The sequence below is a fragment of the Filicampus tigris genome, chromosome 1 (genome assembly GCF_054856515.1).
Source record: "Filicampus tigris isolate MCC_2025a chromosome 1, RoL_Ftig_1.0, whole genome shotgun sequence".
Lineage (NCBI taxonomy): Eukaryota > Metazoa > Chordata > Actinopteri > Syngnathiformes > Syngnathidae > Filicampus > Filicampus tigris.
In genome coordinates, this window is record NC_141217.1 from 18,799,595 (window position 1) to 18,816,083 (window position 16,489).

General features: G+C 39.1%; 3 protein-coding genes and 2 non-coding genes across 6 annotated transcripts in view; all 5 read left to right on the plus strand.

The window, feature by feature from the left end:
- Window positions 1–1,974: 1,974 nt before the first annotated feature.
- Window positions 1,975–5,060, plus strand: rpl10 (ribosomal protein L10). The gene is made up of 6 exons (XM_086024551.1): window positions 1,975–2,125; window positions 2,847–2,905; window positions 3,742–3,849; window positions 4,191–4,329; window positions 4,407–4,569; window positions 4,850–5,060. The coding sequence occupies exons 1-6, from the start codon at window positions 2,103–2,105 to the stop codon at window positions 5,003–5,005; spliced, it is 648 nt and encodes a 215-aa protein (XP_085880677.1). The 5' UTR covers window positions 1,975–2,102; the 3' UTR covers window positions 5,006–5,060.
- Window positions 3,512–3,646, plus strand: LOC147153117 (small nucleolar RNA SNORA70). The gene has a single exon (XR_015089708.1). It is a non-coding gene; the product is annotated as a small nucleolar RNA SNORA70 (small nucleolar RNA).
- On the plus strand, window positions 4,656–4,790 carry LOC147153118 (small nucleolar RNA SNORA70). Its single transcript, XR_015089705.1, has one exon. It is a non-coding gene; the product is annotated as a small nucleolar RNA SNORA70 (small nucleolar RNA).
- Window positions 5,061–6,030: 970 nt separating the features above from the next.
- On the plus strand, window positions 6,031–14,734 carry dnase1l1 (deoxyribonuclease I-like 1). 2 transcript variants are annotated; one of them, XM_086024483.1, is made up of 10 exons: window positions 6,031–6,408; window positions 6,471–6,580; window positions 9,288–9,442; window positions 11,221–11,309; window positions 11,412–11,501; window positions 11,595–11,707; window positions 11,815–11,927; window positions 12,390–12,547; window positions 12,741–12,837; window positions 13,989–14,734. In XM_086024483.1, exons 2-10 carry the CDS (start codon window positions 6,523–6,525, stop codon window positions 14,097–14,099), a joined length of 984 nt encoding a protein of 327 aa, XP_085880609.1. In that variant the 5' UTR covers window positions 6,031–6,408; window positions 6,471–6,522; the 3' UTR covers window positions 14,100–14,734. The 2 variants fall into 2 exon arrangements, with proteins under 2 accessions (XP_085880609.1, XP_085880618.1); XM_086024492.1 differs by lacking the exons at window positions 6,031–6,408; window positions 6,471–6,580 and adding an exon at window positions 7,263–7,400.
- Window positions 14,735–15,951: 1,217 nt separating this feature from the next.
- The window catches only part of LOC147153120 (tumor necrosis factor receptor superfamily member 14-like), a 32,308-nt gene continuing 31,770 nt past the window's right edge, over window positions 15,952–16,489 (plus strand). The window contains exon 1 of the mRNA XM_086024525.1: window positions 15,952–16,416. The gene's annotated coding sequence lies outside the window, so the exon portion shown is untranslated. The remainder of the gene's footprint in view (window positions 16,417–16,489) is intronic.

Sequence of the window (16,489 nt, forward strand, 5' to 3'; positions counted from 1 at the left end):
CCCTGCTGAACCCAATACACACACACTACAGTCTCTCCTGAAGATGTTTACATGGTTTGTGAATTGTATTGGTTTGAAGTTCAAGCTCATAGTATTGGCTTTCCTTCCTACAGACTACTTAATCGCTAATGCTCCTGTACAATAAATGGGCAATGGCATTCTTTTTCACTTTTACTTTATTTCTGCTTATTCCTTTTTCTGTTTAGCCTGGCAAAACATTTTTTATTATTGACATTTATTTCAATATAAAATGTGATTCAAATAATCACACATTTTTTTCTCGGTTAAATTGACGTTATGTAATTTTATTTATTTATTTAACTCCGATAGTTTTTATTGCACGTAGAGTAACAGAAATTTACAGAACAGAATTTTGCAAGGTGGTTGTAGTATGTGGTCTCAGACAGTATTCATTTAATTAAAACAATCTAATTAATGGACTTTGATAGTGAATTTTAATCTTGATATTTAGGATGTTGGTTTTTATCACTGACATATTGAAATAAAAGAAAGAATTCTTCAAAACTTTACAGAACCATAGGGCCCTGATACACCATTCCAATCACCCCCAAACACACACACTTAGACACTCCTAGACAAATACACTGAATACTTTTTTTTCTCCACTTCTTGTTAGCTGAAATTGACCTTGACCTCTCTGCTTAGTGCTATTGTTCCCTGCAAATAGCACACACCCAGGAAAGATCACACGAACTGCACACATTTCCTTTTTCACATGAGGTGTTATCAGCCACACCCCGATGTGTGTGTTTGTGCGTTTCCCCGTCATTGTAGGTCACCAGAAACAAGCGCTTACTGAAGAAACATTTTTGATGCTTACTCCCTTGAATGCTTCAGAATGTCATCCTTGCCCTTCAGACACAGGAAAGTCTGGAGTGTTTCAGACAAAACAGGATTAGACAAGATATGGCAGTGTCCCATAGCTGATAGATGACCTTCACATGAGACTCCACAGGGATCCCAGCCAGAGTTCAGAGCTCTATGATGGAGATCAAAAGAAGTGTTGTGACTCACTGATCCAGTAGTAATGTTCCTCCACAGCCAACATTGATTTACTTTGTGTTTAGCCATTAGTCAACTACAGAGCATTAACAGGTAGGCCTATGTGCTGAAGTTCCACACATAGCTATTAATTCATGAGCAAAGTATGACATTTGTACAAGCATAATCAATACATCCTGAGAGAGAGCATTTTGTGTTCGGTAGAGTAATTTCATAGCGGATTTCAGATTTAGGATTCCTTGCATTCCCTCTATTGTTTTTGCATTAACAAGAGTTCAAAGATGAAATCATTATTTCTCAGTGTTGAGCGCACACACAAAAAGAAACATTATTCACAGACCATAGTACAATACTGCCCCTTGCTGGTCATCTTGTAGACAGCCATTCTGTTTGACTTAAGGGGAGTCGGGTACAGAGAAAGAAGTTGTTGTCAAGTTTTTTCCCGCCCCATCCATTAATTTCTATACTGATTCTCCTTACAATCACAATTACAGGGTGCATATAAACAAACAACCATTCACACACCCAATCACGCAAAAAAAAAGTCTTGACTCGTGGAGTATCCAGAGAAAACCCATGCAAGCACGAGGAATACATGCGTACGCCACAGAAAGACCCGAGATTTGAACCCAAAACGTATTGACTGTCAAATGTAATAGATAGATTAATATTGGTTGTGTTGATTATTAATTAATCACGCGCAAAATATCTTGCCGAGGTAAAACTACATTTCCCAGAGTTCATTTGAAACAAGACACCCGGCCTCAAAACCATTTAACACACTAGATTTTTTTTAAACATGTTTAAATCAAACGTTAAAATCAAACCAAGATATAAACGTATGTTTTTGTGTCAGAGACTAAGGATGTGAAATTAAGAAATAATATCGGAAAATGTCGTTGGCATATGACGAAGCGGAAGTTGATTCAACTTCCTTTCCTCCATTCGGTGAGTGCGTGGTCGCCTCGCAATTTCTTTGACTCTAGAGCAAATCGGAGAAATTTCGATACTTTTCAAAGCACAGATACATACATTATTCATATAACACTTACTTGTTTGTTAATTTTCAGATTGCAACCATGGGCCGCCGACCAGCCCGTTGGTAAGTTGTCTCTTTTCACTTGTCGGGGCCGTGGCCGTGGCGGGGCAGGCGCAGTAAAATGGCAGCGGCTTCCATCCGTGACATGTGGACTGTGCTTGCTCACGGGCCTTCTGGCAAAAGGCTGCTGACTCCTTGTCTTCCTGAAAACCTTCACTTGATTTTGAACTGTGTTATTGTAGTGGCTCATGTGTTTCGAGATCATTTAGTGGCTTTAGCTTTATAGAAAAAGATGTAATTAGCGTCACCTAGCACAAAGCTAGCGTTACGCTAGCACACCGGTGTCAGACGGTACAGTTTTTGGGAGTTTGAAGCGTTCACTGTCTTAGTTACTTAGATGTATAAATATGTATCAGCCTTATTTGATATCACTGGAGTGCTTTACTTTTGTTCACATTTTTTAACTTTGATTCCGATAAAGCTCTAATGTAAAATGAGCTGGCAAGCCTCAATTTAGGACAGAGTAGAACTTGTGTCTATCCTCAACGAAAACAGAGAAATGAAAATAAACCGTTTTACTCTCTATGTACTTGATATGTGGAGACTAGATGTGGGTTGAAATGGACAAATGATGGCGTCATACAAGGGTTGTTGGGTGTTCTGGAAGTACCGTAACTTAAAATGATTTTTTATATTTTAAAATAATAATTTGCCCTCGCCTTCCTGTTGTGTCCTGTAACTATCAATCAATTACCCTCACATTTGTTCAATCCCTTCTCCACAGCTACAGGTACTGCAAGAATAAACCCTACCCGAAGTCCCGCTTCTGTAGGGGTGTGCCTGGTGAGTGGGGTCACTTTCTTCTACTGTAAAAGTGAATATCTTCAATTGTGGGACCGAATAGTTCATCCACTCCAAATAGACATTTCTGTGTAGGAAAATTCAGTTTTCAAATCGCAAAGGCAGCCATTTTGGAAACCAAAAACCTCTGCTTCATTTCAGTCTGTCGGAAGGCTTTAGTTTTATATATGTACATATGTGTATACATATATATATAGTTGTATTTCTCTATTAGTGTCTAGATAATGTCAGTGCAAAGGAGGTTAAGTCCATGTTTAAGTCATTGTTTCATGAAACGTTTTGAAGCGATAAAGCCGTAGAGGTGTTTGTGTTATTGTTGTAATCTGTTTTATGACTTATTGATTGATAGTACTTGATTAGTAGAATTTCGTGTTGTAGTGAATGCTTAAAAGACTAAGTAAGCTAACAACTGTAATTGAAGTGCCAGTAGATCAAATGAACTGCCTTTTTATAGAGACAAAATAATCACATTTAAAATCACAACGCGATATACGAGGAATAAAATCATAACTGGGTTATTTTTCCTAATTGCTCAGCATTAATCAATTGTCAATGTTTGACTGCAAAGTAATGGTCTGACAGCCCACCCTGCAGTTTATTAAGCCGACTAGTCTTGCTGTGGTGCATTTCTGGTGTGCAAAGGCTGCAGACATAAACGTCTTTGGGTTGTGTATGTCCTCAGCTGGGAGGTGCTGAGTTCTCGAAGGGCTCATTGAGACATGTTCAGAGAAAATATTGGAATTAAGATTTCTGCAGTTGCAGCTCGATAATGTCCTTGTCAAACCATATGCTTCACACAAATATGTGTGTTTTTACAGATCCCAAGATCAGGATCTTTGACTTGGGCAGGAAGAAGGCCAAGGTTGATGAATTCCCCCTGTGCGGCCATATGGTCTCCGATGAATACGAGCAGCTGTCCTCGGAAGGTGAGAAATGGTCGGGACTTTTTGCTTTCTTCCCTTACCTGTATACTGAGTATTTTGACTCTGTAATGGGAAAACCAAAGCTCAATACCAATTAACTGGCAAAATATGTGAAGCCACTAACCTGCAAATTGATACTGCCCTGGTTTACTAGCATCAACTGTTTACGTGTATGTGAGCTGCAGGGGGCCTGATGTGAACAATGCCCCTATCAATACTCTCTTCATCCATAATTAATGAGTGATTTGTGGCTATTGGGTATTTTAAGTTTCCCTCAGTCAGTGCCTATAGTTGAGTTGAGGCAATGATACCTTTCCTGTCGCTTGGCGGGGTTGTTTGTGCAGCTCTGGAGGCTGCTCGTATCTGTGCTAACAAGTACATGGTGAAGACCTGTGGTAAAGATGGTTTCCACATCCGCATGCGTCTGCATCCTTTCCACGTCATCCGCATCAACAAAATGTTGTCCTGTGCCGGAGCTGATAGGTGAGTGATGTTCTTATTCCGATGTATTCTTGAGTTTAAATAGTCCCAAAGCTGAATTGTCCCCTTTCCGCTCGTAGGCTCCAGACAGGAATGCGTGGCGCTTTTGGTAAGCCACAGGGCACTGTGGCCCGTGTGCACATCGGTCAGGTGATCATGTCTGTGCGTACCAAGGCCCAGAACAAGGAGCACGTGGTTGAAGCCCTGCGCAGAGCCAAGTTCAAGTTCCCCGGCCGCCAGAAGGTATACAGATGTCACTTTATCAGTGTAAATTGTAGATTAAGTGCATGTTTAACTTGCCTTGTGTACCATATATTTATCGTAGAATAATGCAGTTTATTAAGCCGACTGGTCTTGCTGCAGTGCATTTCTGGTGTGCAAAAGCTGCAGACAGCAACTCTTTGGTATTGTGTATGTCCTCAGCTGTGAGGTGCTGAGTTCTTGAAGGGACCACTGAGACAAAGCAATCGTTGGTTGCAATTCAAGTTTTTGCGTCATTGCTATGTTTTTCTTTCCTCTTCAGATCCACATCTCCAAGAAGTATGGCTTCACCAAGTTTAATGCCTGCGACTTTGATGACATGATGGCTGAGAAGCGCGTCATTCCTGATGGCTGTGGGGTGAAGTACATCCCCAGTAAAGGACCTCTATCCCGCTGGAAGGCCCTCCATGCCATTTAGAGCGTCTGTAGCCTCGCAATGACTACAATCAATAAATGTGGCTTTCATTAACAAAGTGTCTAGTTTATTCACTTATTAGGTCACATATACAGGTTATGTATTATTCAGTAGATGGACAAATGTGTCAAATTAGGAACATTGTCCAGGAGTGTTTGTTGCACACGATGGAAAGGTTTAAAGATGAAAAGGTTTGGAATTACTGTAAAAACAATATACAGTACTGTGCTTTCAGGCTCTTAGTGCCTTATACAATGTCCGTTGCCACCCATGAAAGCAGAAAAATTGTCTTTACAGTTTTAAGCAAAGACATTCATGGATGTCCGCTTGGACTCAGTAACACAAATCATTTTTGTTTCTTCTCTGACAGTTTTTGAATCAAACTAACCCAGACTTCCCAAAAATAGACTGCCACACACCTGTTATTTGTTTTTAACTGGTTTGGAACTGGGAGTGGCTGGGTAATGGGCCACAGACCACTCCCATATAAAATTAAAGTAGCCTAGTTTAATCTACATCTGCTTATAATCAATACCACAGTAAAATTGAATAGAATTCAAAAACCTTATGACATTTATTATAAAGCTGGTATCTTCGAGCGGAAAATGCATTTCCCAGAGATACCAGCTTCAGGCAGAGCTAAAACTGCTGATGAGGCTTTTCTGTAATTGACTTAATCATAATCCAATTAGTGCTTTTTGACACTCCATTACAAATAAAATTGAATATGTTAAAGAGGAAGTCAACCCCCCCAAATTCTTTGTAATGTGTTCTGTGCGCCTTCACTAGTCTAAACATGGCCTTCTGATCACTGTATTTCGTTTGTGGAGTAAGAATTAAGCAGTGAAATCCAACCGTTTTTAGCCATCTCAGGAGGTGCCCAGCTTGTCACTTCTGTCGACTGAAAATGCTATCCCAGTTGCCAATGACCAATCACGGCTCACCGGTTTTCTGAAGCTGAGCCACGATTGGTCGTTAGCAAAGCCCCGAGCGACTGTGATGTCATTTTCAGCCGACAGCAAGTGACACAACGGCCGCCTGAGATATACACGTATACGGGTGGATTTTACTGCTTAACTCATACCCACAAATGCAATATTAATTGGACTGATGAGTTTCTACTAGTGGGGCTGCATATTCTTGTAAAGAACATTTTTGGGTTGCATTTCGTTTTCTAAACAATGAAAAGGCTTACATAATGGACATTAAAATAAAAACAATTTCCATGCAGGCAGGAGCATTGTGGCTCCTGCAGGTTTGCTATAGGAATGCCTGATTACACTCTCAAGTTTCCCGAGTTCAGTGATTTTATCAAGGTGGCTCAGTGATAGCTCTCTGATCACTATTGGCCTGCTATCCAATGCTGCCGGCATGCTTTGCTACCACTACATACATGTTCTTCATTGGTAAGTTATTTTTGGATTACTTTAGTTTTTTTTGTTTTTTTTAATCTATCTATTTTCTCCAGACTTGGCACCAGGACTTTCTCGCTATCCCGTGCCCTGGCCCTCTTCTCCCTGATGCCTGTTCCGTTGATCTGTTCTCTACTGTCCCAGCAAGTGCATGGGTCTTCATACAGTGAGTTAATAATGATTTATTGCCTGAAGTTTGCATGTTCTCCCCATGCTTGTGTGGGTTGTCTTCAGGTACATTGAAGACAATAAAGTGTCCAGAGTGAATGTGAATGTTTTTTGGTGCCCTGCGATTGGCTGGTGACAATTCCAGGGTTTCATTTACCCCGCCTCTCGCCCAAAGTTAGCAGGCTAGTAAAGATAAGCACTAGAGAAAATGCACAGATGGAGGTCTGATTAAACAGTAGTTGATCAATGGTATTGTGTGCCAAGTATCTTATTGTGCTTCCTTTGTACTTGGGCAAAATTCCATTTACGTTTGTATGAATTTTCTCATATTTGCTCTTGGATAACTTTGTGAAAGTCGGATTTAAGCGTTCTGAGAAGGATGCAACAAAGGAACAAAATGCACAATTCATCAGGCTAAAATAAAGATAGGGGTCCTTGAGGACCGGAGTTGGTGACCCCTGTTCCAGGGTCCAAAGCGGCCCGCGGCCCGGTGGTTGGGGAGTTGGGGACAGCTGCTATCGATTATCACAAGTCTATTTAAAACAATAAACATGTTATAAAGGCATTTCCGTACAGTTTACTATTTTCCCCCCTATGAACACTTGGTGAGGAATTCCCCCACTGAATTTGATTAAAGAGAAAAGTGAAGTGAAAACTGTCAGCAACCTTCCAACAACATAGAAACTAGCAGTCAGCACAGCTGTGGCATGTGTAGACTCACCAAGTAGCAAGAAGTCCCACCCACAGGAAATAGTCACACTGGGCAGGCTTCATCTTTCACAAAGAAGGAAGCTGTCAGAAAACTACAAGCGAAGCTGGTAAGCTGCTGTTTTTGTGTTTTTTCATAGCAGGATTCTTAGACACACTGGGTCGGGAAAATATGTGATTTGGGATTGTGTGTGCGTATGAGCATGTGTGTTAGTGTGTGTTAAAGCTATTAGAGGACAAAAAAAGAAAATACAGTCCAAACAATAATGGTCTGCTGTTGAAGCATGAATTTGTGTCTCACAAATGTTCTGTTTAGTGTAGAGATTTTTTGTTGGTCCTCCTTGTGAGCACTACGCAGGTTGACATTTTTGAATGAATGAATTTGAATGAATGAACACATGACGCTCAGAAAATGGGTCATGGGCAGCTGCGACCAGAAACAATTCACCCTCATTGACCGTACATAGCATGAATGACCTTGAGATATTTGTATGAAAACCGCACTCTTCATTAGGTACAATTTTAAAGTCTTGAGTTCCACTTTCACTAACACGTTCAGAAGATTAAACTTTACATTTGTATGATTTATTTATTAATATTTACGGAATATAAATAAACAGTATTGGGCCAGGTCATTCATAGATGCATTTTTAAAATGTGCTACTAAATAATGAATTCAAATTTTTTATATTTTATTTTGAAAGAAATTATAATGAATTACCCAATCACATAACATGAAAAAAATAATTTAAAAAATGTTTTATGTTGTTATTGATAAAACATACAAAAAATATTTTACTAATATTTTGCTTCCATGAAAACATTATTTTATGAGATAAAAAATAAAATAATAAAAATGGAAAAAGATACACTTTAACTCACAAATCTTAGGGGGGAAAATGCTCTATTAATGCACCACATATTACTGGACTGGAGGGCTGGAATGAAGAACCTTTGCCCACCCCTTATTGTTATTATTATTATTGTGAGGTGCTTGTTTCTCACAATTATGTACATGGTGAAGGAAAATATCAGACATTTATTTATACATTCCAGTATTGTATCTACAATGTGAATACTCTCCGACATAAAACTATGCATTATTATTTTTGTATTGGCAGATTTATTGTATAATGCAAGGGTACGTAGTGTTGTAACTGTAGTGTGGCTTTTCCACAATATTTAATATCTGTCTTTCCATGACCAAGACAACTAACAAAAGCACATCCGCGAATGGTGCGCCCAAAGATAAGCACTATAATGAAGATTCCAACCAGCCTCGTGACTGTGTGACATGTATGGATGACCTTGTTGACATTTTTGTCATTTTAACAGCGATGCAATACAGTATTGTGCTTTGCAGTGGAAGCTAAAACTCAAGGGAAAATAACACAAAGTTACATAATAGCACACACCCATGGCATTGTATTGCTCCTCCCATCAGATTGTAACCTGTCTGGCATGTACACTGTACAGTACATAAAATATGAATTCCTCCAGCTCTTTGTTCAAGTTATCTTGTGTATAATTAAGATTTGTGGCTAGGAAGTACATACCAAGGGGCAAAAGTTTCCAACATGCCAATAAAGCACTGCTTTTTGCAATGTTATGTGATTAACTCTGTGATTCCACTATGCTCCTTTATTTTCTCTTTGGAGAACAATGTTGAACTGATTACGCTCATGTTATCTGTTTCTTTTCATTTTGGATTCAATCTGCGAGTCTTTTATTTTGTTTTTCAAACAATTGATAGAGGTGTTGGGAAAGCCCTGGGGTAAGTATAACGACCAAAAGCGCAAATCGCTTAACTGTCTTCTTGTTAAAAGTATTTTTAAGAAGTTTTCAATGTTGCCTGAAGATGTCTGTGCATGTCAGGTGCTGTATGATTGATTATCCACAGCATTCTTTCACATTAATCTGCAATGCATTTTTCATTTGTGCCAACACAACCAGTAAATGTGTAATCGTACAAAATCATCTTTGTGTTATTCTTACAGCTATGACAATGAGGCACTTTTTCCTCCTCCTGCTTCCCTGTCTTGACGTGTGTGGCGTTCAGGGGGCTTCAGATTTCAGAATCTGTGCCTTCAACCTTCAACATTTTGGGGAATCCAAAACCAAGAAGCAGGATGTCATGCAGACATATGCTAAGGTAAGGCACGCGTGTGTTGAAGACATCCGTCTTTTCAACTTGCTGCTGCTCACTGTGGAAGGACTTCATTGGGTGTTGTGTTAGATAATACAGTGAACCTCCCCAATTTGTGCCTGGTAGGGACCGAGCCCCACAGCGAATAGCGAAAATCCACGAGTAATTGCCCATAGATGCCACATGATGATGGCAAAGCACTCAAAATGGAGAGTATCATAAAAAATTGTATGATTCCTCTGGGAGTTCAAATGTTCAGTGTCAAGGTACAGAAGGGTTGCGCTTAAAGCGGAAGTCAACCCAAACATATTTTGTTCAAGAATATGTTCCCAGCAGGCCCACTAGTTGAACAGGGCATTCTGATGAATTTTGCGTTTGTGGAATATAAGTTAAGCAGCAAAATGCGCTAGTTTTTAGCCATCTCTGGGGGAGATGGCCATGTTGTCTTCTGTCGACTGAAAATGACATCACAATTATTCACAACGACCAATCACGACTGACCTGTTTTCAGAATCTGAGCCATGAATGGTCATCGTGAGCATGTCATTTTCAGTCCACAGAAGACAAAATGGCCGCCCCCAGAGATGGCTAAAAATGAGTGGGTTAACACTTATTCCACAAATGCAGTATTTATCAGAATGCCCTGTTTGAACTAGTGGGCTTGCATAGAACATATTCTTGAAACTTAAAATGTTTGCGTTGACTTCCTCTTTAAGTTCAAGGAGACGCGTATTCTGTTTGCCGTTCTGTTTTGATGGTGTATATAACAACACAGACAAAGAAGGGGCAGCAATGCATTAACACCTTGCATTCAGCGTTCACACAATCATAAATCATTGTTATATAAATGACTGCATCTTGTACTTTAATTATTCACCAAACACAAACCACCTTCCCATGAGGCTCATCAATCGTATTATGTAGCATCGTTAGCCTAAATAATGTGCTAGCACAGAGTGATGTGACATTACACATGGGCATTGCATAGTTAGCCTAAATAACGTGCTAGCAAACAAATATGCCCACTAGCACTTCATACATACAGTATAAGGTCTTGAACTCCTTTATGGCCTTTACACACTGTCAGGTTCATCAATTAGTCACTTCATATACACCGCATAAATGAAGAGGAAAGACACTCAATTCCATCTTACGAGGAGAACGGAGAGAAAGCTCAATTTCCGCTACTCCCTGTCCTCGCGAGAACGCTTCTCTCTACACTCTAAACTTATCTGTCTGTTCGCTCTCTTTTTATGAGTTTTTGGGTTCCCTTCTGACATGGGTGTTTCTCAGATAAGGGTTGGGGGATTCATGCAAGCCGTTGAAAACAAATGAACTTGTTTTCCTTATATGTGTGCATGTGGGTGAGAGATTACTGTGTCCATGTGACATAATTACGCCAAAGCATTACATTGCCAACATTTTTAGTCACCTCAACAACTTTCTAAACGGCATCAACAAGTCTGTTGTTGGTCGATAACGTGGATCGAGGCTCCTATCTTCAATTCAGCTTTTCTGACTTTCTTCCCAGAGAGTTATTAAAACTAAACATGAAAGCAGAACCAATTTCTTAATTTGACTGTTTGTAAGATTGTTTTTGCTTTTAAAGCTTTGGACAGTCTGGGGCGTCCATATGTTTTAGACTGACGTTCGCCTTATATGCCCTTGTAATAGTCTTTGGCCCTTTTATTGAAGCACCACATAGTCCGCTTATTATCCATATCCATGATTTTGACATCTGCGTGTCGTTCCAAGGCAACTCATTCTTTCATGACCTCTTGCAGATCATCACCCGGTGCGATATCACTCTACTCCAGGAAGTGAGAGACAAAAGAAATAAAGCTTTGCCCCAGTTGCTTGAGCATCTTAACAAGTGAGTACCGGTAAATGATTAAACGCATACACACACACATATGTTTGGATCAATATGTTGACCCTTGTTGTCCCTGTATATTAACATATGATTAATATTCAGATATGATCTTAAACATGACTATAAAGCTGTGGCGAGTGAGCGATTGGGGAGGTCTGAAACATACCAGGAGCAGTATGTGTTTATCTACAGGTAAGCAAAACACAAATAAACACATAGAAATTATACCTTAAGTATACAGCTCAGTGTAATGTACCAAATCTCACACAAGTGTGATGTGTGCAGGGCTGATACAGTGACAGTCACTGGCCAGTATCAGTACCCTGACAACAAGCCAGGAGATGTTGATGCCTTCTCCAGAGAGCCATTTGTTGTCCGCTTCAAAGCTCCAAAGACAGGTCTGTTTCCCGACACTTGTCCTCCAAAAATCATCCTAAAATAAAAACATGTGGCACAGAGGCGTGTCCGCATCCTTACACCGCCCCCTCCCTACTTGCGTCTTTAGCGATCAAGGACTTTGTCCTTATCCCGCAACACACCAGTCCAGCCAACGTCTCTAAGGAACTTGATGCGCTTTATGATGTTTTGCAACATGTAAGAAGGATGTGGAAAACTGAGGTAAAATGTCATATCTATCTATCTATCTGTCTGTCTGTCGGTCGGTCGGTCGGTCGGTCGGTCGGTCGGTCGGTCGGTCGGTCGGTCGGTCGGTCGGTCCGTCCGTCCGTCCGTCCGTCCGTCACAGCTAATAATTGTCACACACATGATTTGATTTAAATGAATTATTTCTTCATGTGGGATTTTTTCCCCCCACTAAATAAATGCACTTGAATTAAAGGTTTGGTAACCGTTTTCCTCTCTCTTTTTATTTTATATTTTGGTCCTCCATTAATTAGACCAACAATGATTTTGTGCCCCACCACAAAATCTTCTCTGTATAATGTGAATATGAAAAGACATACAGGCACAAAGTGTTCCTCTGTCTGTATCTCACAGTCACAAGCACGTCAATCATTGCTTCTTTTAAGTAGTCCAGTTATGAATAGGATTTTCCAATTATGATTTTTGTGCATTTAACAGAATGTAATGCTTCTTGGGGACTTCAATGCTGATTGTGCCTACCTTTCCAAGAGGAGCCGAGGGAAATTGCGCTTGTTTCAAGACAACAGTCTGTTCTGGTTGATACCACAGAAGACGGACACCACCGTCCAAGAGACCACCTCCTGTGCTTATGACAGGTAAATGAGTCACAAACAAATACTACAAGTGGACTTACTGTGTATGTAAAAGTTAAAACAATTTTTGCATTTCAATAATTGGGGGAAAAAAGGAACTATGGAGCTATTTATGGAAAGTAAGATTTATGGTCGCGTTTGAATAAAACGATGGCCGTTATGTGATTTCACGTGTATTTCTTTTGTGTTTCATCAGGATTGTTGTGCATGGTAATGTGTTTGCCAATGCAGTTGTACCCTTTTCAGCCAAGCCATTTAACTTTCAAATGGAATATCATCTCTCGGAGGAAGAGGTAACTGGCTGCATGTTTTTATGACAGGATTTCATGTGAATCTTTGACTTACAGGGACATAAAATATTTTACAAATCAGAGTCAAACTAGATTACACCGGTCACCACATTTTGACAATTTTTTTTCATACGAGAGACAAGTAAACTTTTCTAGGTGAACTTTTTGCACTCATTCCAAATCTGCCCTCATTTTTCCTGCAGCACGTCCGGTTTTCATAATATAATAAAATATCAACAATAATATAATAAGTAATATTGTCAGAAATTTAGTAATATTTATGAATGAAGGGTTAGGTTCCGCAACAGGTGGAATTTTTTTTCTGAAAAGTCAAAGCTATAAATTGCAACACATGGTAATATCCATATCGCGCAAGCATTTGTTGGTCAAACTTTCAAAACAAAAAAAAAAATAATCCAGACATTTATTAAATCAGTGTCCAAAATACATTTAGGGACACATAAAGGCATCTCTGATTAAAATTTGCTGTTGACCAGTGTTTTTATTAAAAATAATAATATTGGGGAGGCACAATACAATACACTACAATACAATTTTATTTATATAGCGCATTTCATAACAGCTAGAGCTGTAACAAAGCACTTTACAAACAATACAATAAGTAGAACAAAAACAATAAAATGCTGTGATACATGTATTAATAAATATAGACATAAGTAATATATAAATAAAATATAACTAATGAAGCCAATATAAATAAATAATATAAAAATGTAATAATATATATAAATATAAATATATAATATACATAATATGATATAAATGTATATCAAATAAAATAATATAATTGCCACTAGGTGTAAATGTGAATGGTTGTTTGACTACATGTGCCCTGTGACTGTTGTTTCATAAATGCTATGAAACAACCGAGTGACATAATTAACGGCTTATTATTTCTTGGCCCCTGCACCACCCCTTGATACCGCAGCCCTCCAAGAGGAAAATGTCCATTCATTCCTTATGTGTAGCGCTTGTTCTCGTTAGGGCTGCAGGTGTACTGCGCCCATTGACTTTGGAGGAGAGGCAACGTACAGCCGGGACTTGTTGCCAGCCAATCACAGGGCACATATCAGCAAACAACCATTCACATTACATAGTGTACTTGTTCTGAAGTGTTTTTCTTTTCTGCTCAGGCGCTCAAGGTGAGTGACCATTACCCCGTTGAGGTACTCCTGAAGAACAACGCATCAAAAGTCTCCTTTAGCCTCTTCCTTGTCTCACTTCTCATATTCATCAGCAGATGAATCAATCCATTTGATGACAATCCTATCGGAGGTGGGGTAGTTTTGTGAAATGAACCGCTTGTTTTTCTCAAAACAATTTTTCAGGTAAAACATGTAAACTGTCTGACCTCACCGAAAATCTCAATCTCTTGCAATGACCTCAATGCTGGGAGAGTGAGATTTTTAACTTTGTACAGTGTCACTACTCCTTATTTACCGAGCAGGATTGGGAACTTTGGGACTTTACAAGTGTGACACTGGATTTTTGTATCAGTCATAATATGTATTATAGTAATATAGTATTCGCACAGTATTAATTAGAAATTTCTTAAAATATGTCAAGCTGTAATGCAGTAAAATCATGGCTTGTATATGATTTATTATAATCGCATTACACATGTAGCCTACAGTATGTTATTGTCTTTTTATCTGAAATGTTTAGTTTGCTTTGATGTCTTAGTTCAAAGCTGTACTATATCACACATCTATCAGTATTTAAGTGTAAACCAAAAGATGTGCATGATGCACACATTATCTTTCATATTGGAAGAGATTATGGTTGTGATGCTTAAAGCAAATGAAAGCGATGTTTGCTTTGTGTTTGTTTGCCAACTCTATCAACAGGAATTAATAAACAAGACTGCCTGTTATTACTGTTCAAGGGTTGCATAGTTTTGCTGGATTTCATGAAAATACCCAAACATTATTCAGATGTATGCTGATTGCAAACATATTCACCCATATCATCTGTAACCTACTCGGCAAACGAGGAAAGAAGAAGATGAAGTTTGCGTTGACATCATTTTCCATAAATGGATAACATAATTATTATACCAAATTGCAAACACATTTGAACTTTAATAGTTTATATAATTTCATGATTGTGTTTGTGATTAACTCAAACCAAATCAGAACAGGGAGAGTGAAATTGTGACTTCCTCCTATATAAACGCAGTAGTTGCAAGCTGATACTTGCATATTTGGCACATTAATTCTCTTTACAACAATGCCTGCTTTGTGAAGATTGACCCAGTAGTTCCTGAGATATGTTGGTTCAAAGAAAGGCGGACACGCCCCCTTTTTGCCAAACCTATTAAAATTTGGTGAGCCGTAGCTCCCAAACTCCCTGCCCCGATTGACCTAAAATTTAAGATTCAGTGTTCTGACATCACTATCAACAAACATTTTTTTTATACAATCGTAGGTCTAGTAACCGTTAATTACATTTCAGAGGGCGCGCGTCCCCGACAGGCGACTGCCATGTTTCCCATCCTTCTGCTATGAATAACTGAGACAAACTTAACAACATGACTACAGCATGTGTAACAATAGTAATGCACTTACTTCATCATTTGAGGGAATACTAGACGTCGTTTGTGATGACATTTTGCTTGCACCTCTGCTGAGGAAATTGGTGTTAGGCTCTCTTAGGCACCGTAGTGTGTGTGTGTGCTTCAAATTTAGGTCGTTGCATTCTATTAGTTCACCACTAGAGAACACTAAATTATACACAATGTCACTTTAAAATCAAAATCTGCTTGCTTAAATTTTTCTCATTTTTTGAGTGATTTGTTATTTATCCTGACAGTAGGGTCCAAAATGGGACTTACCTACCATACCCACTTCTTGAGTCATTTGACACCGTGGACGGTAAGTCAGGTTCATTAGTTATTTTGATTTTGTATTAAAAAAATATTGTTTATTTTCAAGGCAGCATTATTTTTATGTTTAATGTGAATTAAAAAGAAGACTACCCGGGAATTAAATTCAATTTAGGAATACAAAATAATAAGTTACTTAATAAAGTTACTTTCATTCAGTTGTGTTCCTTTCATCTTTTGGAGAATTATCAACACATATGAGTGAGGGGGTACTCATGGTATTAGTATGACAAAAAGGGTTCGGGCGTACACTAGACAAGAAAGATGGGAAACAACTACTTGAGAGATTTGACAGGGCGGAGTTTTGGTTCCTGGCCCTGTGGCTGTTTATACGGAAAAGGAGTGTCGTAAGTTCCGCTTCTTGTTGACAGTTAATGCTGCATTCAGGGAAGCTGTGAAGGTCGTATTTATCCAGTTGTGATCTCAAAGCATTACAGGCAAACGTAAACAATAAAGATAGCTGATTCCAATAAATTGTTTTTTTGTTCTGGTTCATCACAACACATTCTGACCTCCAGCAAACATTCCTTCATAATTTTCTTCATTTATATAGGGTGTCCCCCGCCTACTGCCCGAAGACAGCTGGGATAGGCTCCGGCACACCGGCGACCCTTGTGAAGATAATGGATGGATGGATGGCATTTCATCCATTTCACCGAATAACTTCATGCAGGGAGGTAACGACATATCTTCATGCAGTCAATGCAATTCACAATTCACGCTGTGTTACGCGACCTTATTTTGAATAAT